General features: G+C 39.2%; 2 protein-coding genes across 2 annotated transcripts in view; both read left to right on the top strand.

The window, feature by feature from the left end:
- Positions 1 to 1,760: 1,760 nt before the first annotated feature.
- Positions 1,761 to 11,993, top strand: senp6b (SUMO specific peptidase 6b). Its single transcript, XM_030787418.1, has 13 exons — positions 1,761 to 1,832; positions 2,221 to 2,297; positions 3,118 to 3,317; positions 3,590 to 3,679; positions 4,046 to 4,103; positions 4,190 to 4,306; positions 4,805 to 4,924; positions 5,156 to 5,248; positions 5,528 to 5,707; positions 8,529 to 8,597; positions 8,689 to 8,839; positions 8,919 to 9,039; positions 11,917 to 11,993. Exons 1-13 carry the CDS (start codon positions 1,761 to 1,763, stop codon positions 11,991 to 11,993), a joined length of 1,425 nt encoding a protein of 474 aa, XP_030643278.1.
- myo6b (myosin VIb) overlaps positions 11,451 to 23,416 on the top strand; it is a 38,792-nt gene continuing 26,826 nt past the window's right edge. The window contains exons 1-9 of the mRNA XM_030785976.1: positions 11,451 to 11,539; positions 18,214 to 18,355; positions 20,162 to 20,231; positions 20,520 to 20,593; positions 21,545 to 21,674; positions 21,852 to 21,957; positions 22,216 to 22,271; positions 22,390 to 22,487; positions 22,723 to 22,887. Coding sequence (XP_030641836.1) covers positions 18,239 to 18,355; positions 20,162 to 20,231; positions 20,520 to 20,593; positions 21,545 to 21,674; positions 21,852 to 21,957; positions 22,216 to 22,271; positions 22,390 to 22,487; positions 22,723 to 22,887 — 816 coding nt within the window. The 5' untranslated portion in view covers positions 11,451 to 11,539; positions 18,214 to 18,238. The remainder of the gene's footprint in view (positions 11,540 to 18,213; positions 18,356 to 20,161; positions 20,232 to 20,519; positions 20,594 to 21,544; positions 21,675 to 21,851; positions 21,958 to 22,215; positions 22,272 to 22,389; positions 22,488 to 22,722; positions 22,888 to 23,416) is intronic.

Here is a 23,416-nt window from a genome sequence, read left to right as displayed (position 1 = left end):
AATTCGGTCTTACTCATTAATATACAATATAGTGATTATTTTGAATGCGATTTTAAGCCAACAGACAAGATATTCAAAGACCTGTAAAGCTAGATCTACTACTTAAGATTTCATGAAACAGTGTTGATAATTGTTGATTCCGTGCAGTTTATAGACATATCGATCATATCGAGACAAATTGGAAACAGTTACGCATTTCACTAAGCTTTAAGTCCTGATGGCTTTGATGTAAACCTTTAATTGTCAGGCGCGTCATTTTCCCGGGCCGGATCGTGATGTAAAGTTTAACGTCTGGTCGAAGCGTGGGATTGGTTAATTAAAGAGACGCTCCGGAGAAACACAAATGAAGTGACAGGATCGAAAATTTAGCCATTGGGAAGACATACAGAGACGACCCGACAGGGAGCGTGTTTAGTAGGGACGAATGCCCCAGTAGTACTGCATATATTCACCTCAGATACTTAAGATATGTACAACTGACTTCAGAACTATTATAAATGGTGAGTATGTTTCATGTAGAGTGGTTAGGAATTAAGCGAATTGCTAAACGAATTCAACCTTAATGGTAATCTAATAAGTTAACCTATGAGGCTTGGTGTTTTAGCTGACGCTAAGGTCCTTGGGTGGTACACTCACCAGCTAGCAGAAATAGTCAGATGTGATGAGAATCACTCTGGGCAACGTAAACCTTGTGATTTTGCTAAACAAAGTAATGTCTTACATTTCCGTTAGCCCGAACCACTGAGAAACCTCTGTCCAAAGCGACGTCTGAAGAAAACAACACTGAAGTGCTCCCCAAAACCTTTGCGAGGGAATGCCACTGGACTCCACATGGTTGGGCTGTTCAGGAAGGCTAAGTACAAGGGATTTTACAGTAACTTGTTTGAAGAAATATCTTCGGTTATCGTGTAGAGAATCTGTGGATTAGTTCCGCTGTTTAATCGTATGTACCAGTCAATGCCTCCGATCTTCGACAAACATGACAGTCTAACAGTGTCACAGAAAGTCGCAAGGAGTTGTTCTGCAAAGTCGACACTTTAATCATGTGGTTGCTTCAATTGTCCAAGAACATGAGATTTAGTTTCCTTTGTCTCTGCTAAGTAAAAATCTCATGGAGTGAAAAATAGCACTTTATAAGTAAAACCAAACTGATTTTTTCGTCAGAGATGACTTCTCAGGAGCTCATTGGTCAAAGTCTGGGGTGACAGGTGAGTGCTATCAGTAATTATCAAGTTAAATGTTAATTAAAGAATTAAATAACTTGTAACAGTAGCTTTGTTGTCTCCTGGAAATGCTGTCTGGTTGCGACACAGAATATTGGCACTGAATCCTTTTCTGAGAATCATGGTGTTTCCGCATCTTCTGATGGCACAACTCGCATTGCACAGATGCCCAGAAGTTGCAAACTTGGTTTAACTACACATTTGGAAAGATATAAAGGCAATAAACGATGATGTTTGAACGTTAATGTGCCAGTACCATTACACAAACTCTGGTTGACAGCTTGACACTATGAGTTCCATCTCACTCATTAAAAATGCAGATTATCCCTAGATTAGTGCAGTCTGTTAAATTCATCCTTGATTAGGTTGTTAGACTATGCAGATACAAGAAGCTGATGTCATTTCTTGAAACATGTAAAATTTTAATTGTCTGCAGGTTTACATGAATATGAGTAATGGATGGGTGACATTATTCATGTATTGTGTACAGATCCAGCTGGCTCTGTTGTGAAGATGGAGGAAAATAATCACTTAAGGATGAGCGGCTGTCACTCCCCCAACCTTCAGTCCAAAGCCAAACTCCCCAGAAAGTTGCGTATGAGAGACCAGGTACAAGTAATGTGTATGACTCTTTGCAGAGATTGTTGTCCTCTGTGAAGCAGTTAAAATTTTAGTCAAAAAACATTGTGGTTATCTGTTCTGTTGCCATATTAGCATTCTTCCTCCAAAGGACTTGATTACATTGTATCAACTGTAAATGGTCAGTATTTAATTTTCTTATAATGGCAGTAAAGTGCTTTTTAGAGCTCCAGTTACTTCTGGAAATATTTTCATCAACTCTGATTGTCCATAGGTTTCAGTTAGAGGATCTCTTAGTCTTAACTTCTATTGGCCGGCAAACTTGTTGCGCTGGTTAAAACATACTGTCAGTATTAATCATAATTGTCAGTATTAATCATAATTGTGATCTGTACCTTATTTATATTTTGCCTGACAGTCAGGTGAGATTGTATCAGCGAAACGAAAGATCGAGTCAGTCCACTCTGTTCCGTCCAGTTTGGAGACTGTTGACTGGTATAGCAGAGTAACCCTAAGCATCAGATGTTTCAGACTTGGGACACTGCACAGGATGATCATACGACCTACCGTTGTAAGCTTCTCATGGATTTTCTCTAAAAAGTTAACACAACTTTAGGGCTTGTTTTAACAGGCAAAACGTATACGAGTGATTGTTTATGAGGGAAAATAACCAAAGTGTTTTTTTTTCCCTTCAGATTTCTGCAGAATATATTGAAATTGAAAATGAAGGTAAGAAGCCTTATGTGCAGTGTATTTGGTCGACTCAACCTTGCTGATTAATCATTCATTTGAAACACTGAAGGACCGCTGCTTTTTGATTGCACCAGTTAATCGTGGGCTCGTCTCTGCATCTGCCAGTCTTAGGCATTTATCTATTCATCTGAAATTGGTGTCAGCGGCATTTTACACGTTTCCTCTTTCAGGGGGCAGCGTTTTGAAAGTAATCACCTGTTTCATGTAAATAAGTCAGCACAAATCCCCGTACCATTTAGTGTCTGGTTCTTGAACTCAGCTGCTGCACTATGTTGTCCTGGGGTGTGGGTGTTGCTTCTGTATGTTGTCCTGGGGTGTGGGTGTTGCTTCTGTATGTTGTCCTGGGGTGTAGGTGTTGTTTCTGTATGTTGTCCTGGGGTGTGGGTGTTGTTTCTGTATGTTGTCCTGGGGTGTGGGTGTTGCTTCTGTGTGTTGTCCTTGGGTGTGGGTGTTGCTTCTGTATATTGTCCTGGGGTGTGGGTGTTGCTTCTGTATGTTGTCCTTGGGTGTGGGTGTTGTTTCTGTATGTTGTCCTGGGGTGTGGGTGTTGCTTCTGTATCAGGGATATGAATTCTCTCTGCCTTCTTTGTTCCCCTTTGGTGAAAGTGCGTGTTCAGGCGGCAGAGCTGACGTCCTGCGAATGGTGCACTGTCCAGAAGCTGCCCACTGTTTTTTGTCAGACGACTCCTGCTGAATGCCTTCGCCTCAGACTTGAGCTCGGCATGTCCAAAGTTCATAGAGGTCACTGGTATGACTGCCAGAGTAAGAGTGAGTACACTACAGAGCAGTGCATCTTTAGATGCCTACATGCTATTCCTCTGGACATATGAAGAAAAGTGCACTATTATTGTCTCCAGTGCAGTATTTTTATCTTAAAGTGAAAATGTGGATCATACAGTGCCCACTATGGGAAGAAGAATAGTAAGTAGTGGATTTATTTTTAGATTTCATCTGATTTTAGAGGGTCTGTACTTTAGCGATGTGGAAGTTCTGGCCTCAGCTTTGAATGTTTCTGTTTCGTGCCTCTTTTACAGATCTCAGTGAGCAATACTTTGTCCTTATCTTTGAGAAGGCACCAACAGCGACCGAGGAGATGGCGCTTCAGGAGATTTTTTCAAAGATTTGTAGGTTGAACAGTTTAAACAACTTCCCTGCCAGGCTGTCTTATGAAGAAGCCAGACGTAGGCTAATGTCAGCCAATGATGTACTACACCAAGAGGTGAGTTGTGATTGACTGTGCTTTGTCAAAACTGTGCTGCACTAAATCTACAGTTTGAGTAGATTTTAATAAACGGATTTGTTTGCCTACTTTGAAGTATTCAGTTTCTTTAGTTAGGACTGTTACAGATTTTAAAAGATACTTTCTTAAATTAGCCCCCTGCCAAACCAGTTTGGCCTATTGTGCCATTTTTCCTTGTAGCAGACACCAGGGACTGTCAAAAGCTTTTCCAGCGTTCCTCAATGTCACAACTCAATTGTCAACGTCTCAGACAGTGGTGAAGATGTGTTGATAGATCTCCAGACGTCCATTAATGAACCCGACAGAAAGTGAGTAGGGACTTTGATTCTCCTGAGCTGAGCTTTTGATTCTGCTGCTGATAGCTTTTCTATGTGTTGTGTATGGACGTTTCTAGATTACTGGTGTACCCACCAAGTCCAGCCAGAGGCGGCATAACCGTCACAGCTGAGGACTTGAGCTGCCTAAACAAGGGCGAATTCTTAAACGATGTGATCATAGACTTCTACCTGAGGTGAATAAAATGCTCTTGAAGCTTTTCAAATCCCATTTGACCATATTATTTTACAGTTACTGATGGAATTCTTTCATAAGTGATATGGAGCATCACATCAAATCACATCAGATCACATGGTTCCCAAGTAATTTGTACAGTTAGCTATATAGGTTGATTATTCTTATAATACTGTTTTGTAAAAATATAATTTGATATGTTAAAAATGAAGCTGACTGCAACAAGAATGTGGCGTTTGTTTATGTAGGAACCACTGAAGAGTCAATAGAACTACATCTCATCTTCCAGTTTGTCTTAACCTTCCCACTTGCACGTAATTTGCGTTGTGTTCTTTCACAAATAAAATAACTTATTTATTTATTTATTTATTGATTGCCAAAGATTGTTACAATAAGGATTATTTTATGTCTTTATTTCCAACAGAGGGTGGTTAAACCCACTTTTCTGTTCTATTTTAGGCTGAACCATCCTCTTGTCTGCCTTCTTTTGGTTTCTCAGGTTCCTGCTTTGTGAGAAGCTACAGAAAGAAGAGGCTGGCAGGTGTCACTTGTTTAGCTCCTTCTTTTTCAGACACCTTTCCCAGACAGTCAGAAAGGACAACGGTGTTGCTGATTTATCGTAAGGATTATTTGCTTCATTTAAAAGAAACTCTCAGTACTATTTCAAACTGTTACAAAACACAATCCATTTTGAGTAACCTTTTGATTTAAACTGAAAGAAAACTGGTCTGCTCTGTGTTATAGTTTCAGATGTGCACTGTGTATAGAAGAATATGGAAATTTGCATGTGATGGCAAATGACAACCCCTTGCTTGTACTCACACTTTTGACGTTTAATATAACTTTGCAGACTTGAGGAGAGAAGGCATACCCGGGTAAAAACTTGGACTAGGCATGTGAACCTTTTTCAGAAAGACTTCATTTTCATTCCTATAAATCAGTGGTGAGTTTCTCCTCTCTTCGTTTTGTATCCCTTTCCCATTGCTTATTCTCTTCATTTTGATATTATAAAATGTACTTCTGTGGCAAAACACATGTAAAGCACAGCTGATTAGAGACCTCAGTCAGTACATTTTATATAAGGATTTTCATGATCAAAGCTTCAGATCCCAAGTTTCTGTCCAAATGCTTTATTTTGCTGTATCCTCTACTGTTCTGTTTTGCCCTTCTGGCAGTGTACTCCCCCTGCATATGTCTTATTTACATCATCCTGTTTTTACAGTGCACACTGGTACCTGGCAGTCATCTGTTTCCCAGGACTGGTGGTCCACTACTCTGAACCACACCTTGGGCACCAAGCTGCCCCATCAGCTCATAGAGGTCCAGTCACAGAGGGTCACACATCCACAATACATAGTGGCTCCACTGAGCCCCAACCCAGCCTTTCTCCACCCAACCCTATGTCACTTTTCTACAACTGCACACAAGATGATCCTCTCTCAAGCTGGAAAGAGTCTACTGACAACGGTAATGAATCTGAATCTCGTGGATATAAGCTGCTAGTCACATTTGACGGAAGAACCACTCATCCAAACTCCTCTGTGCTCCTCTACAGAGGTGATATCAAATCAAAATAGTTCTTTTTCTTGATGATCTGTTCTCAGTTTGCTGCCCTTCTAAAAAGCCTTTGGGTTTTATGTGTTTATGTGGATTGTATGTGTCTAGCTTTGAATTGGTTGGGTAGATACTGATTGATGAATGGAAACTAAATTTTAGAAACCCAGTGATAATTTGGTGATAGAAGTGGAGTAAAAGCAGGTCTGAGAATACAGTAGTGAGCAGGGCTGCAGTGGTGTAGATATTTCCTTACTGCGTAATTCGAAGAATGCCACCTGGCAGTTTGTGGTAATAGCGCAACAAACTCCCCCTGTGTTTAATTATTCATTCATTTGATGTTACTTGTTCCTTAATATGTTGAAATTGTTGAGCTGAAAAGTTTAAGGAGTTAAAAATAAACTAGAGCTGTCAAATGATTAAAATAATTAATCGCGATTAGTTGCATGAATTTGTGTAGTTAATCACGATTAATCGCACCTTTTTTTTTTATCTGTGTAAATTTGACCCTAAAGAGAGATTATTCAAGTACAGTATGTCTATAAACATGAGTGGACAAAATATGTTTCATCCAAATGTATTTATTATTTTCCAGCAATTCACAGAAAACCTACCCCACCAACAGGAGTTTACAACAGCAGCTTAACATAAGACAATTAAAAGTCAAGCAGCCAACATTATTAGTCTACTCAATACGAACAACTTTACCAATCACATTCATTAACTCCACCCAACAGCAGGTTGGCCATTTTGGATTTTTTGCGTTTTGACTGATACCTAAATTTTAAATACTACTCTTAGATATTGCAGATACACTTTTCCTATTCCTTTGCACTGAGCCAGTTGCTTAGACACACAAGTCTGGTTACATTTTCAGATGATAAGGCAGCTCACATAGTGTACAATATGCCCAGAGATGGAAAACAACCTCTCACAAGGTACTGCTGTGGCAGGTGACTTAGTCAGCTAGCCCTCTCAAGTAGGTCTAACTGCAGACCCGCAGTAACGACACGCCTACTCCATGACATGCCCACTATGGTTATGGTTAGGGCTTATGATTAGGGTTACGCATAACATGCGACATCCTCAGGGAATGTGTCGTGTAGTAAAGTGGGCATGTGGTGTAGTCTGAGAGACTGCAGATAGGCCCTTCTCGGCTAGCCAGCAAAGCTAGATTTCTTTGAACTACAGGTGATTCAAGGGGTCATATTAGGTCGTATTAGGATTTGCGTTAATGGCATTAAAAAAATGTGTAAACACGTTATTAATGTGTTAACTTTGACATCTGTAAAATAAACATAATTAAAAAGACTATTTCTACATGACATGAAAGCAGAAAATATGTGTGTTAAACAACAAATACGCCTAACCTAAACAGTCATACAATCATTTGGTGTGCAGACATCGTTTCTGCTGTTTTACCACTTTGAAAAGACAAAAATCCATCGATTGAGTTGTAGGCGTTCGCCTAGCTTTATCGTACTAGTTTATTCTTGGCATGCATCTCAGACACCCATATAAAATTCTAAATATTTGGTTGATTAACTTAAAAGTAAAAAAAATAGTACACACATTTAAAAGCATTTTACATTAGTTTTGTTATGCATAATAATTAATAAACATGGGTATAGACAGGGGTTATCATACATCCATAATATTATTTGTTGACAGTTACAGATACTCACTAGTTTTCAACACCAGGCCCGCAAACTGTAGGCCTATTTCCTCAGTGTCTGTCTTCTTGATCAGTTTGATTGGTCAGTCGACTGGAAGGCTACAACGCCATGATGCGATTGCTAAATGTTATGTGTATGCTCAGTGCAGAGGTCTGGGCATTTTTAGGATCATTTTCTCATTCTCATGTGGAGAGATTTAAAAAAAAAAAAAGAAAAACACATGTATTTAGCATTTTGTGGACATGATCCTTTTCAAAGCTGATAGAAAAACTGAGTTTTTGAAAATATCCAGATGCGTGTAGACAAGGCCACAGACCAAGCCAAAAGCTACATGAGGGTGGCAGCACTCTCATATAAGTGGGGGTGGGGGGGGTTGTTATAACAGTAATGGGGGCCCTAGCCATGAGAAAATGTCCGTTTACATATCTTCATACTTTAGACTTTAGGTTAAGGGAAAAAAACAGGTTTGGCATAATGTGTTTTATGTACAGTTTTCAAATATGGGACATGGGCCAATCTCTTGCATAATCTTCTACTAAAAGAAAGACTACCAAACTATCTAAATTGACTCTTTGTTTTTAAAATTTATAATAGGTGATTTGGAAAAGGGTGTATATTGCTTATCAGAGAGCGAGGAGGATACAAATCAGGTAACTTAGTTTCCCCCCACATTCTTTCTTCAGTCATTAAATGAGCATAATGGAAATTTATTTCTCTCTAAAGGAGCGATTTGAAGAGATGATGGATTGTGAGAGCAAAGTTTGCAAACCTGTGACACATAAGAGGTGCGTAACACGGTAATGTGCGTCTTCACTTTCTATGAGCATTTGATTGAAAGTCCATCTCTCTAAAGTTTTCTCTGACCCCTGTTTGTCACTCTAGCTTTATGTACAGTTTAATCACGTTATGGGTCTCATTTTCAATTATGTCTAGACATAAGTGAGTTAAGTGAGAACAGTAATTTCCCAGAGTCTTTCCCCTTGCTGTTTGAAGGCCATGTATCCTAATCATGGACTCCCTGAATTGCCATGCCAAGCCATCAGTAGTGAGGACACTCCAAGAGTAAGACTCTCTGCAGCATCTTTATTGATTACATTTGGCTACATGCGGTCTGACCTCTCTTCTCTCTTGTGATTTGTTGGATAATGTAAAGATATTTAGAAGTGGAATGGAGGGTCAAAATGGGGACATGGCAGAACTTTGGGAAAGGTGTGATGGAGGGCTGGACTCCCCTGGTGCCCCAGCAGGACAATTTCAGCGACTGTGGCATTTATCTCTTGCAGTACGTGGAGAGTTTCCTCAAGGTCAGAATCAACATCATCACCTAGCTGTCTGTATCACTGGCATTGGGTTGACAGCTAATTCATTCGCTGTCATTTCTAGAAACCGCCACATAAATTTCATTCTAAGATGGATCTAAGCAACTGGTTTCCAAAGAGAACAGTAAAGAAAAAAAGAGAGGAGATCAAGGAACTTATTCTCGGACTCCATAAACAGCAACAAAGTGAGTCAAGGGGCTGACTGCCTCCTAGTGGTTACTCTGAGTTACTGTGAAAAGGTGTCTGATTTGTTCATTGAGATGTGTGTGTGTCTGTTTGTATTTTGAAGAAATGTCTTGTATTTTGTCTTTGTATTTGAAGAAATGATATTAGATGAAAAATATTAAATGTACTCATGTCTTGTATTCATGTTCCATTTAATTTCATAATTTAGGGACTTTTTTGTCTTTAACTTTTTGTTTTTGTCTATTTGTTTATTTGCTTGAAATGAATTTCTGCTCCTATTGAGTTGGGGCGTGTTGCAGAGCAGAATGACACAATAGAAATGTGTGAAAACATGCTTTATAGCACCGATGGCAAATGTAAACTTAAAATGTATATGTGTTTAAGACAGGAAACGGACAAATGTAGGTTTGGTAGGCAATGCATAATTTTCAGTTAGCCAATATCTTATTGTTATTGTAAGTAATCAGACTACATGTGATCCAGTTGCATGCCACAATAAGGCTAAATAGTATAACTAGTCGTGTAAGCATGTTATCTAAGGCTTAAGACCTACAGATTTAGTTCATTGTAGTAATTCTTCGATCAGTAAGAGGCCCGATAGTATTACCCATCTGCTCAGTAAGTAGACCAGCATATGGAATGTGTAGTGAGCTAAGCTTGAATGTCTGAAGTAAACCAGAACAACTTATTAGTGATCTTGCTATATGACAATCCATTTCGAGCAAGGAGAGAGAAGAATTATGAAGGCTTACAGTTGATTTTTGCTCATCACTTGAATAAACTCTGCAGTCATAAGTAAACTGGCAGATTTGCATGTCACGGCAGATATTTTAGAGAGTAAAACTGAATGTTCCTGAGCAGGGCTATTGTATTTTCTCTTACACAACCCTTATAGGTGAATGTGTTGACACTAACCATAGAGTAATTCATCCTTGCTTGCCTTAATTTGCCTCAGTTCTTGTTTTTGTCAAATCCAATCTATGCTTAATCAGCTTCAGACTGAAAGGTTTATTTGAGACAGTAAAAAGGACCAAGATTAGTAAACTGTTAATTTCTTAACCTTTAGAAAATTTTTTACCATTGTGGGCATTGACTGAATTGTGCACTCTCAGCCACTGTGCTGGACATCTGGTGTTAGGTAATCAATTATAAATGGCTGGACCATTAATGCTCACTAATGGATTTGTTCCTTTCCTAGTTAAATGTTCCAGAAGCTTGCTCTTGTTATAAATGTTCATGTGAATACAGTGAAATCACATATAATAAAACCTATTATCCTACCTAATTTTCTGCAGTTTACTGATTTCATACAGTTTTCTTGTGGCACATCTTGATCTTTAGCAATAGCATTACACATTGCTCAGAAAATTGTTTTTTGTTTTTTTTTTTTAAATATGAATTACCCTACTAATATTGACTTAAGTGGACTATGGAGAATATACCTAACTGAAGCTAACAAATGAAAGCAATGACAATTTGACAACAGCCACAGTGTTAAGTATTTTTTCATTTTGTTCTCTACATTGCTTTCTATATCATTTTGCCTCGATGCCACCTGATCTCTGACTTATCATTTGAAACTAGTTTAGACAGAGCAAAGAGGAGAACAATCTTGGATTAACTGTTACTTCTGACATTTTTTGAATCTGAGATAAGAGCCAGCACAGACTGGAAATTAACCTGCCTTCAATTTGTAGCTGATTGAGTTGTTAATCTGGCAGAAGTGGGATGTAAATTGGTTTTTGTCTGTGACTGAATTAAATAAAGTGTAAACATTCAAATTCGCATGTTAGCAGTCATTCCTCCTTTGCAAAAAACGTGATCCACCAGGTACCTGCATATCAGATGTCCTAATTAGATTTACAAACACAGTGTTGGCTTTCAGTGAGGGATAGGATATCTACTTCAGAAATGCTTTAAAAAGGTTTAAATTACCAACTGCTTAAAAATTAATGAATGCATTGTTGCACACCTTTCTGGAAACCATGGTGATTTCTAAACCAGCTTACTCACCCTCTCTTTATCCTCAGAAGCAGATTTTTTCAGTGTCATTCATGATTAGCCATTTAGAGTTATTGTGTAGGCTTGTCATCCACGCCTGTGAAGTTGCACTCAATAGTCATTAGTGGATACAAGAGGAAGCTCTTATTTCATTGTTTAATATAAGATACGTGCTTAACAGACGAATACATAACAGTGATTGGTTGTTAAGACTTAAGTCTTGCGTTAAATATATTTAAGGAATCTTTTTTCTCCATCAGAACGTTATTTATTTCCTGTAACTGTAAACACTCAGTCGGCCGACAGCTGCTCGAACGACTCTCTTGTCCTTGACGTCACCAGTACTTCGCCGGACTGCAATCCAAAGCCGGCGCAGTACAGTACCAAGCAGAAAGGTTCAGGAAGGGACTAATAACAAGGAATCTGTCAGCGGGAACTACAACTGGCTTTCTGTAGCACCCGTCTAAATACTGACTAAAGCGTTTAAAGGACCCAGGTGTAAGTGTTTTTATTTTATGTATTTACCATCTATTTGTCAAAGACTTCATTTGTATCTTTAGTTTTGCGGCTCTGTGGAATATACCTCAAGAGTATCGCTAGCTAGGGAGCTATTTAATATACTTACAGAACATGAACATTAGGAAATCTAGTTTTATGTCACGTTAGTCGAACAACCCGATAGTTTTATCACCCGGCTTTTTACACAGGATCACTGAAACTAGACAGTTGAAATTGCTTGATGAAATATAGGACGGAAATAAAACGCTTAGCTGTAATGCTAACGGGGACACAGTTACCTGATCATTCTTAGTGTCCCCTGACGTTGTGTTACTGTTACATTACATTAGCACTGGATACCGTATTTCCAGTTCCAGTGAGTTTTGAGACCGCTGACCAATACCGCGACATGCGAGCATGTAACTCTGCTTATCTATCGTATGAGGGTTTCTAGTACATAGATATATGGGTTCTATATATTTCGGCTTTGAGTTCGTAGCTTTATGCGACCTGCCGGAACAATCTGTTACAGCCTATTGTAAAAGCATGCATCCTATCAACTGAGACGGCATCATCAAAGACCGTCTCATTGGCCTAATGTTTTACAGTGGTTAAATATATGTACAGATTGTTAGCTTCAGTCTAGAAAATATCAAAAATATTACGTCTGCTGAAAAGGTTTTCAAATCAGGACTCGATCTTAAAGTGCATTTAATTTACACTGCATGGGTAGCCTAGTATAAGTGTGCATTTTGATGCCTGAAGACTTGTTTACACTTTGTTGTGTGTCTGTTAGAGCAGACCAGAGTTTGATACATGATGTGAAAGGCATACTAAAAATAGACTAAATCGTTTAAAAGTGACAGTGCCTGCCTATCTGAAATCTTATCCAATCATTTTTTTTGTTTTAGAAAAAGGCAAAAAAAAGCCCTTTTGTCTGCCCTGTATTTATTCACCCTTGCATCCCCATTCTTATAAAAGAAAAAGTACAGGCCATTGGTAGACTGAATAGTTCTGAGTGTGGCTTACTTCACTGCATCCTGTTAGGTTGTCACAGATATCACAATGCATTTTCCATATCCTTGTGCCACGTAGAAAGCAGGAAGGTGGAGGAGTGTGTGTGTGTATGTGTGTGTGTGTGTTGGTGGGGTGGTGGGGTGATGGGAGTGGTGTGGGGATATTGAGGATGCATTTTATGTGCCACAGGAAACTCCTTCTTGCCCTTTCACCCCAAGCCATTGCTATAGGCAACCACTACACAGCTGCAACCGCTGCTTATTCAGGCTGTTTTCCTATTCCCAAAGCTTTCAGGAATCTTCCTTCTCATTAAAGCTCACTTAAACCCTGACAGATATCTCACCTCTACTCAGGATTAGAAGAGCATGCAGAGAGGATTTATTGTGTGAAAGAATCAACTTGTTTGTGGCTATCTGCATGATAGTCTAAGATACTAGATCCCTTACTTACTGTGACATTTAGTACTGTGGTGATGCATGTAGTCTTATCCTGTTGTTGTCTAACGTCAAACAACATTAGGCAATACAGAGTTAATGACGGTATAGAGACATGGAAAACTAGGTTCTATCTTTTTATTATTGATTGTCATCAAGTGTGACTGAGCATGCATGCACTGACATTGTCATATTCTCTTCATGGAATGCCTTCAGTTTCTACAGACAGAATCAGTGTTTGTTTCTCTTGTATGGTGAGTCTGAGTTTTACTCTGTTTGAAAGTATGTTGTCTTACTGTTTAGCTTGTTTCCTGAGGTTGATTTGTGGTCATGGAAACACATGTTTTTTGTACCATGTGCTGTATGTGACATAGGTGATATTATAATCAAAAATGCAATATCTGGACTTCATACAGAAACACTAGAAATTCCTTACATTCAGTTCTTCAATGTTCCACCTTGAACCAGAGATATGACCAACATTGATAATACTTGTAGACTAAATGAAAGCCAAGCTCTCATATCTTTACAAAGTCAGAACCTCATTCTGAAAGCACCATAACAATGAAGAGGTGGTGATGCTGTTGGCATGATGAATATATGTCCAAGATACAGCTGAGCCAGTATTGTTCTGACCCTGTAATATGTTCAGGCTGTTGTTGGATTTTAGTGGGCCTGGTTGGTTTGGTTAGTAGTTGATACCACAGACTTGACTGTTGCCATCCATGTGAAATATTTTAAGAAAATTCATAGGTAATGAGTATGACTTGTTAACCTAGTCAGTAAAGTATGTAACTGTCAGTGCTGCGATTTACTCCTTTCACATCAGTCCTTCTTCATATGAGACAATACTTCAGGTTCAGTGTAGAACAGTATGCCAAAGAGTCTGCATTCACTGGATACATTTGTGTTATGTTGTGCTTCTGCAACAAAACAATTCTTTTTTCTTCTGACAGCTTTTAAAAAGCCTAAAGAATAGGAATTATGACAGTTGTCACTCTGTCTTACCCAACATCTTAGGTCTCCTCTTTTGGCAAGTTGATCCTTTCAAATTTGACATAGTTAAAAATATTAAGTCTCTGGCTGTTTTGTTTTTACCTTGATATTTAAGGTAAATGTTGTCTTTCGTATTTGTTATCTAAATGTTTCAACAGAGCTCTCTTTTGTGTATCTCTGATCATTACATGCAATGTACCAGAGCAATATAACCATAAACTGAGGACGTGCTGAACTTTTCTCATGCTACATAATGTCTACAGTCTTCACTGTCTGCCACTGCTCTCAAAACACACCTCAACCATGGTCTCACTATGAGAGTTTAGCTATGGCCAATCTAATTTACATTTCTCATTATCTTGAATTTCTATAAAGTACAGTTTTTTCCTCATTTGATTGCTATTTTTTAAATAGAAAGTATACTCGAAATAACAGTGTTAGTGGTGTCAGTATTGGTTCTGTAAAGAGAATCAGCAGATCCTATGGTGAATAATTTTTGTTTGAAGTTTTATTGTGCAACAGGGAGTCTGCCATCTTGATCCCTTTTTACTTACGATGCATTGCGTGTAATTACGAGTTGTAGTAAATCATGACATGATATTCCTGCTGGGAATAATTAAGCGATAATATACAGAGATAAATCATAACCTCGATGCTGTTAACTTTTGATTATGTCTGTGGGAGGCCATTCTGGTTGGTCTTCCACGTGGAGGTGATGCAATAGATGCCCATCCTTTTCCAGGACCAGTACAGCAATGTACAGTAATCTCATTGAAATGACTAACCATGGGCACTGTGACGCTAGATATAGCTGTTGGTTGCATTGTAATCGTGTTTAAGGTCCTTCTGTGCGGCCCTGAATGTAAAAATGTGAAGTTGTTGAAAGAGTCATTTTAACCTTGTTTTGTCTAAGAAGAGTTTCAAATCCTTGCCTCTAACTTTTGACCCTAATCGCTCATGTAAATGAGATCACTGATTTGGAGCTTAACCATGCAACACGCTAATAATGCCATTGGATTATGAACACCATAGGATTACGAGTTAAATGACTCTGCCTCCTGCTTATCCCAGCTGAAGAAGTGCTGTGTCACTTGTTATTTGATGCCAGGCCATGTATTGTCTTGGCTGCACACTCTCTGGGCCCAGTGGCTCCAAAGACATTTCTATAGTTTCAGACTGAGTAAGTAGCATCAAGGAAAGAGTGACTGATGTCATGGATGGTTGAATCTTTATCCACTACTGATTTGACATACAACTAGTTTTACTTTAAAACTGGCACAACACTACTGCTGACTATTTGTATTCATATACACAGGAAAAGAAGAGATAAAAAAAGGGAACTGTTTACTGTAAAAATAAGCACATTGACTTATAATTGGTCTACATTACATAATCATCCTTGAAAAAGATACTTCTGCTCTGAAAGTTATCAGAGTCCAAAGGACATTTAGTTTGACAGTGTACTTCACCAAAGGTGAAGCTATTTTTTTCACTCACGCCCATGTCTGTAAAAAAGCTAATTTTGGTTTTCACGCCCATGTCCTCTGGAAAAAGTGAGCAGCTTCTGAAAGTCTCTACTGAGTGACAGAAAACAACAGAGTTCAAAAAGATGTGAAAAAACAGCTCTACAGTAATTATGCAGCAAGGTTTTTTTTTTTTTTTTTTTGCAAGGTTTAAAGGACATTTAGGTAGGTAAAAATGATTTCAGCTTCATTTTTGGTGGAATATCATTTTAACATGTAGTCTTAACCTCATTTGTATTATCTTTATAGTTGTTTCTGTTTGCTTGGATCAGTCAGTGTAGCTTCAGACTTAAAGACCATAATCAGTTTTTATTTAGAGTGATCAAATGCAGGACAGTGCACTCAACCAGATATAATGTGTCAAATTATGTTTGGTGAGGTAACAGAATCTCCCATTCTGACTGTCTGTTTAAAGGCTTTTGTTACTTGTTGTCTATGAAAGCATGTCTGATGATGAAAACATGCTGAGTGGACAATGGGCTTGTTGATCATGTTAGGTGAAGCATGGCTTGAAAAAAAACTTGATAATTGTACCATGGGAATCTCACAGGACTCCCTCCCTAATGTGGGCTTTGGCCAAAGCAATTGGCCCTGTGCCCTTGGCTGAAGATCTTTTTGGTCTTTACTGTGGATCATGGGAACAGCCGCCCAGGGCAAGGCAGAGGGTTCTGAATCGTTGGTGAATCATTGAACTCTTTTACCCTGGAGCAGTTCACGCTCAAGTGTCCAGTGATTGGTTTAGAGTTCAGATGATTGCTGGCAGTTGCCACTGTGCTTCTCTCAGTTAGCAGCTGGTGCAATATGGCTACAGTGTGTGATGATATAATCACAATATGACTATGGTGTGTGATGATATAGTCACAATGTGACTACAGTGTGTGGTGATGTAGTCACAATATGACTACAGTGTGTGGTGATGTAGTCACAATATGACTACAGTGTGTGATGATGTAGTCACAATATGACTACGGTGTGTGATGATGTAGTCACAATATGACTACGGTGTGTGATGATGTAGTCACAATATGACTACGGTGTGTGATGATATAGTCACAATGTGACTACAGTGTGTGGTGATGTAGTCACAATGTGACTACAGTGTGTGGTGATGTAGTCACAATATGACTACAGTGTGTGGTGATGTAGTCACAATATGACTACAGTGTGTGGTGATGTAGTCACAATATGACTACAGTGTGTGATGATGTAGTCACAATATGACTACAGTGTGTGATGATGTAGTCACAATATGACTACAGTGTGTGGTGATGTAGTCACAATATGACTACAGTGTGTGATGATGTAGTCACAATATGACTACGGTGTGTGATGATGTAGTCACAATATGACTACAGTGTGTGGTGATGTAGTCACAATATGACTACAGTGTGTGATGATGTAGTCACAATATGACTACAGTGTGTGATGATGTAGTCACAATATGACTACAGTGTGTGGTGATGTAGTCACAATATGAGTACAGTGTGTGGTGATGTAGTCACAATATGAGTACAGTGTGTGGTGATGTAGTCACAATATGACTACGGTGTGTGATGATGTAGTCACAATATGACTACGGTGTGTGATGATGTAGTCACAATATGACTACGGTGTGTGGTGATGTAGTCACAATATGACTACAGTGTGTGATGATGTAGTCACAATATGACTACAGTGTGTGGTGATGTAGTCACAATATGACTACAGTGTGTGGTGATGTAGTCACAATATGACTACAGTGTGTGATGATGTAGTCACAATATGACTACAGTGTGTGATGATGTGGTCACAATATGACTACTGTGTGTGGTGATGTGGTCACAATATGACTACAGTGTGTGATGATGTAGTCACAATATGACTACAGTGTGTGATGATGTAGTCACAATATGACTACTGTGTGTGGTGATGTGGTCACAATGTGGCTAAAGCGTGTGGCAAAACTTAACTCACTGGACAATGGGCTTAGAGAAAGAGAGAGAGAGAAAGAGAGAGACTCAGAATAGAATGTTTCATTCAATAAGAGAAATAGCCATTAACATGACTAAAAAGGTTATGGTCTGTTATGGTCTGTGATGTATAGTGATTCACCAATTGTGTTTTATACATCGGTGGCAAAGCATGTTAGAGCTCTCCTAGTTACACTGTTTTCATTAATCTTTTGTGTTATCATCATTTTACTGAGATCTACTCTCTTATGAGTTTAAAATGAGTATGTGTGTTATCAGTTAGAGACCAGTCATCTGTCCTGTGTAGTGGCAGTTAGCAGTGTTAGCAGTTTCCCTGAGATCAGTACTTCTGCCATCCCAGGTTCAGTCAGCATCATGGCATCACTCACCAGATAAAAGACTACAGTAAAAAGGACTAAAATGTATATGATTACTGGTTTGTATGTAGACTGACCTATCCCTAGTTAATGAGAAACACACGGATTGAAGATACGTTGATTGTCTCTTGTGAGAGATAAGATTTTTTTTTTTTCTCTTTTGTTTGGTGGTGCGAGCTGTTATCTTTATTGACCTGGTTACAGTCTGCTACAGGGAAAACTGTTGATCAGGAACCAGCTTTACAACCAGTATGACAAAGGTTTACTGGGGTAACAAGTTGTTCCTTCATAGAGATTTCTTTCTCTTTTGTTTTGTCCAATGTACATGACTTGCATTCTCATTTGATTGTCTGTCACTGTTCTTTATGTATGCTGAAGAGCTGCTGTGTAGCTGTGGAGCACAATGGAGGATGGGAAGCCAGTGTGGGCACCCCACCCAACAGATGGGTTCCAGCTGGGCACCATCGTGGACATTGGCGCTGACACACTCACCATCGAACCTCTCAATCAGAAGGGAAAGGTAAACAAGCGCAGTCCAAGCATAGCATAAACATAAACATGCGGAACAAAACAAATTAATACATTTGATGTGTTTTAAAAATCACGTTTAGTTCATTTACATGCATTCAGTTGTAAGAGATACTTACAAAACATGTCATCCATTCTGGCATTTAATAAGTATGTGATAATTCTACCACGACACTCTGACTATCTCCATACGGGTTTTCATGCCCATGGGTGCCATATGGGAAAACCTTAGTTTCATAGAGTGGGAGGGAATCTGCAGCTTGTCGGCAAAACACCCACTCAGTCATTCTAAACCTCTTGTCGTCTGTACCAGGCCATGTGGAACGTTGTCAGTAATAGGCAGATTTGTGATCATTTGTGATAGTTTTGTGTAATATTTGCCCAGTCACATATGCTGCTTAAGGTGGCATGGCATTATCTAAATGAATAATAAGTCAAATGTGAGAACAAGTGTATGTAAAACAGGTCTATGCTGTTTCAGGCTGTCTGTGGCCTGGGCAATGAATAAATAACGATTTCTACCTGTTGCAGGTGTGCCGATCGTGTTACATGCAGGCTAGGCTCATTAGAGAAAAAAGCCACCTGTGACAGCAGTGCTAAACACATTCTCTCAGACAGAGACAGTGTGTGTGTGTGTGTGTGTGTGGTGTGAGATAGTGTGTGCCCACGTCACATTGACTCTGCTCTCTGTCGGTCCCAGACCTCATTTTATTTCCACCATCTTTGATTTCTTTGGGAATTTTCTACAGCACATCATGCAGTCTCACCTGTTTACTGCATTCACATAGACCTCCTTTTTCACCTCTCCAGACATGCAAAGCAACTGCTACATGACACCCCCTCTGAAGTTTATCTCTATGTACTCCCTCATTTAGACATGAGTCCATTTGAATGCATACAACTCATTAGCTAGAATGGAAATACACAGTACTTTTTGTTTGTGATTGTCTGTTTCATGCATCACTAGGTCAGAGAGAGAGAGAGAGAGAGAGAGAGAGAGAGAGATGGGAATGAATAGGTTATTATATTATTCATAAAGAAATGAGTGAATAGCAACATATAATAACTTGTTACTTCTTATGTGTCAGTGGAATATTTCACTTCTCAAAAGACCTGTCAGTCTTCTACATTTTAATTAAATCCATTAGAAATGACAGTGAACATGTGACACAAACAGAAGGCTGCTATTGCAAGTGACAAGCTATGCAGTTAATTAGAAACATTATCTCACTTACATCATCATGTAAAACACCTTCCCTATCAGCAAAACTGAGAATATCAGTATTCCTACCATGTATTAAGGGCCATAAGGCCTCATGTTTTCAGCTATAGGTGGGATATGCAAATCTGTGTGTTATAAATGAGCATTACTCATAAATATGTATTTCCCTTAACCTTTTCTTGCAGTTCACTTAAATCGATTTCTCTTTAGTGTAAGGGATACACTTAAGAGGTCTTGGGATTAATTACTTTGCTAAAGGTCTCAAAGGCAACGCTTTGCATTAGGGAACAGACCTGGGAGACCTGGCCCACTTGCGAATATTTCACACCCATAAGCTTTTCCGTCATATTTCATCAGCAGTTTTACATGCTCTTGTATGTGTTGATCAAGTATCTCCTTTCTGTGTTCAGTTCTCTTGAGAAAAGATCACTTTTAGATGAATCATGTGTTACCAGTTTTCTCATGAGAATGTTTACACAATCAAAGCAAATGCACACCAGAAGTCACTGACTCATGGTGTTTCTTTCTTTCTTTCTTTTTTTTTAAAATATTTTTTCTTTTTCTTTTTTTTTTTAGACCTTTTTGGCTCCCATGAGCCAAGTCTTTCCTGCTGAGGATGATGTAAACAAACATGTTGAAGACAACTGTAAGTTTGTCACTCTGTTTTTGCCACTCAGTGACCCCCATTTATATATACATACACACACACACACACTCACATGTGCAACATATTCTGTTCTATGTTGTTGGCGTATAATAGATGATAGTTGTTTTCTTGAATGCCCCTCTTGTACATCACTCTGGAAGAGAACATCTGCTTAGTGAACTGTAATTTGAAATTGTAACCTTTAAGTCACTTATTATTCAGGTCGCTTGGGATTTATTTTTGTGCTAATGAGGTTAACACAGATTTGATCTTTTCCCTTTCTCTCAGGCTCCCTTATGTACTTGAATGAAGCCACCCTTCTGAACAACATCCGTGTCCGTTACAGCAAAGACAAGATTTATGTGAGTGAGATGCATTCTTGTGCTGGACTGTTTGAATTATCGTGAGAAAACACTGCAATTTTGACTTGATTTTAATTTCCATATACCACATCAATAACATCTAATTAATCCTAGCAGTTTTGCAAAAAAATACTGTCTGTGGCCATTGCCGGTTAACTGAATGAAGACTGATATTTGGGTTTGATTGAGACAAAGTCAGTGTGTCACGTTTTTGTAATATGAATACACATTTTTAGTATTAATTTGTGAACATCACAATCACCGTGCCTCGAGTGACACACCCTCAGCGTTTCAGGATCGCTTTAATATAAACGCAGCCTTTGAACAGACCGTGTCCTAGCGTTACACAGGTTGATTACGGGGCGTGAAGGCCAACAGAACAAGGCTTTTTATTAAGTGTCCCCCCGTCAGAGCATCAGCAGCTCCTGCTGTCAGTGTGTGCAGTCATCGGCCCAGCGACCACACTTGTCATCGGCGTGTCTCAGGAGCTCTCAGGCCCTGCTCTGTTCTGACTGCCTGTCTCAGGTGACCTCTCTAATCCTGCCGCCGTGCTATCGGGTTACCCAGTGAACTTAATTAGGTCCTCTGAGGTAGCGTGGCGAGGCTGTTCCCGCAGCCTGACGGGTGGAACAGCAGCAGGTGGACAAGGAAAGGAGTGTGTGACTTTGTGCTCCTGCTAGCGCGTGATGCCCATGGCCTGTTAAAGTCACCCGTTGAGAACCAAAACAGCAATGCTGAAGGCAGTTTATACAAACAGAGCACTTTTTGTTTTCATAATTTGTAGGCATGTGTAAACCCATACGTGAACTCAGACTGAATTCAGTATTCAGTAAAGAATTCAGTATTTTTTAATATGCTTTTCCGTAATGTACTCTTCACTAGAATAGCGTTGTTTTCCTGTCAAAAGTTGATTTTAATTCTCTTTGCGTTTTTTTTTTTTTTGTCTTTCAGACATTTGTGGCTAACATCCTGATTGCTGTGAATCCATATTCTGACATCCCCAAACTGTATGCACCAGAGACAATAAAGAACTACCAGGGCCGCTCCCTGGGAACCCTACCACCCCACGTATACGCTATCGGTGAGTGCAGCGACTGGGACGTAATTTCAGACTTGTAAGTGACGACTGTTTCTCATTCACTCTTTCCTTCCTCTCTCTCTCATCTCTTTCTTTTCTCTCTCTCTTTTCTCTCTCACCACTTTCTATTCTCCTCCTCCTTTCTCTCTCACCTCTATCTTTTCTGTCCCTTCTTTTCAGCTGATAAGGCTTATCGGGATATGAAAGTGCTGAAGATGAGTCAATCTATCATTGTGTCTGGAGAATCTGGAGCAGGGAAGACAGAGAACACCAAGTTTGTTCTCAGGTATGATAGAAAATATGAGAAACTCAGTTTAGATTTGAAAACACAAACACTGTGGACCATCTTTCCAGAGACAAGTTAGACTCAATAGAACATATAGACGCAATATTGTCCATACTTTCCCACCAAACCGCTGGGCAGATGTACATCTCAATATTGTCTCTATGTTTCTATTAGAGAGGGATTTAATTATACGCCACTGTCACTTAAATATATTATACGTCACAAAATAGTGAACAGCAGTAAATCTCTGACTTCTAGGTATTTGACAACATCCTATGGAACGGGTCAAGATATTGACGAAAGAATTGTGGAGGGTACGTTAAGTTGGTTTGTGTTGTATTTTTTTTTTTATTGCAGTCATCATGTTTACTCTTCGATTAAGCACAGAGCACACACAAACTGCAAATAGTTTTTGTTCCTCTTGTATTGCAGCCAACCCTCTGCTTGAGGCATTTGGAAATGCAAAGACAGTCCGGAACAACAACAGTAGCCGTTTTGGGAAATTTGTAGAAATCCATTTTAATGAAAAGGTAATACTCTGCTTTCTACATATAAGCCTATTTAGGTTTTCAACAGGATAGTGTGTCTTTGCCTCTTGACCATTACTATGCATATGCTCTCTCTGTCTCTTACCCCTTTCCTTGTAGTCAGAAAGGTACATGCACACATAGCTATATATTATATATAATGTTTAGACCTTACATTTTGGCTTTGTGTTCCTCATAAGTCTTTTTCTCGGTGTGTTATCGTCATACCTATCTGCAGAATGCAGTGGTCGGTGGCTTCGTCTCCCACTACTTGCTGGAAAAGTCCAGAATCTGCATGCAGAGCAAAGAGGAGAGAAACTACCACATCTTTTACCGGCTATGTGCGGGCGCCTCTGAAGACATCAGGAAGAAGTTACATCTGAACTCCCCAGATAGCTTTCGGGTCAGTGAGCCACGCTATCCCCTCTGACACGTTGCATAATCTGTGTCAGGCCTGCAGATCTACCTTTACTCCCTTACAGAGTCTTATCACAGATGACAACCAGCTAAAGCCTTGAATAGATTTTACTGAACTCTGTGAAAGACATAATTGAAGGCTTTGAATGACTAAGACAGGACTGAATATATCTGCATGGTGTTCTGCCCTCCTTTCTGTCTTGATAAGACATTTGAATTTCTTTGACTAGACAAGTGGGTGTATTGTCATTAAGACTTGACTCTTAATCTAGGTTAAGTTTCCCTGTCACGAGGAGAGGAAGTGAGGGAAAGACAGCGTAGAGGGCAGTGGATATAGGAGCAGTTATGCACAGTCTCTGAATTTGTTAGACTTATATGCCAAGATTAACAAAGCACAGATGTTGACTGAGACTAAATGATTTGATGGATACAGCACACATAATTACATTCTCTAGTGGAGACGTGTTACTTGTCCTTCTGTGCAGTAATAAAGATGAGATATCCAAAGCCAGGCT

The sequence above is a fragment of the Chanos chanos genome, chromosome 10 (genome assembly GCF_902362185.1).
Source record: "Chanos chanos chromosome 10, fChaCha1.1, whole genome shotgun sequence".
Classification (NCBI taxonomy): Eukaryota; Metazoa; Chordata; class Actinopteri; order Gonorynchiformes; family Chanidae; genus Chanos; species Chanos chanos.
The sequence above is the reverse complement of the archived record's forward strand: the minus strand, read 5'-3'. Positions and strand labels throughout refer to the sequence as shown.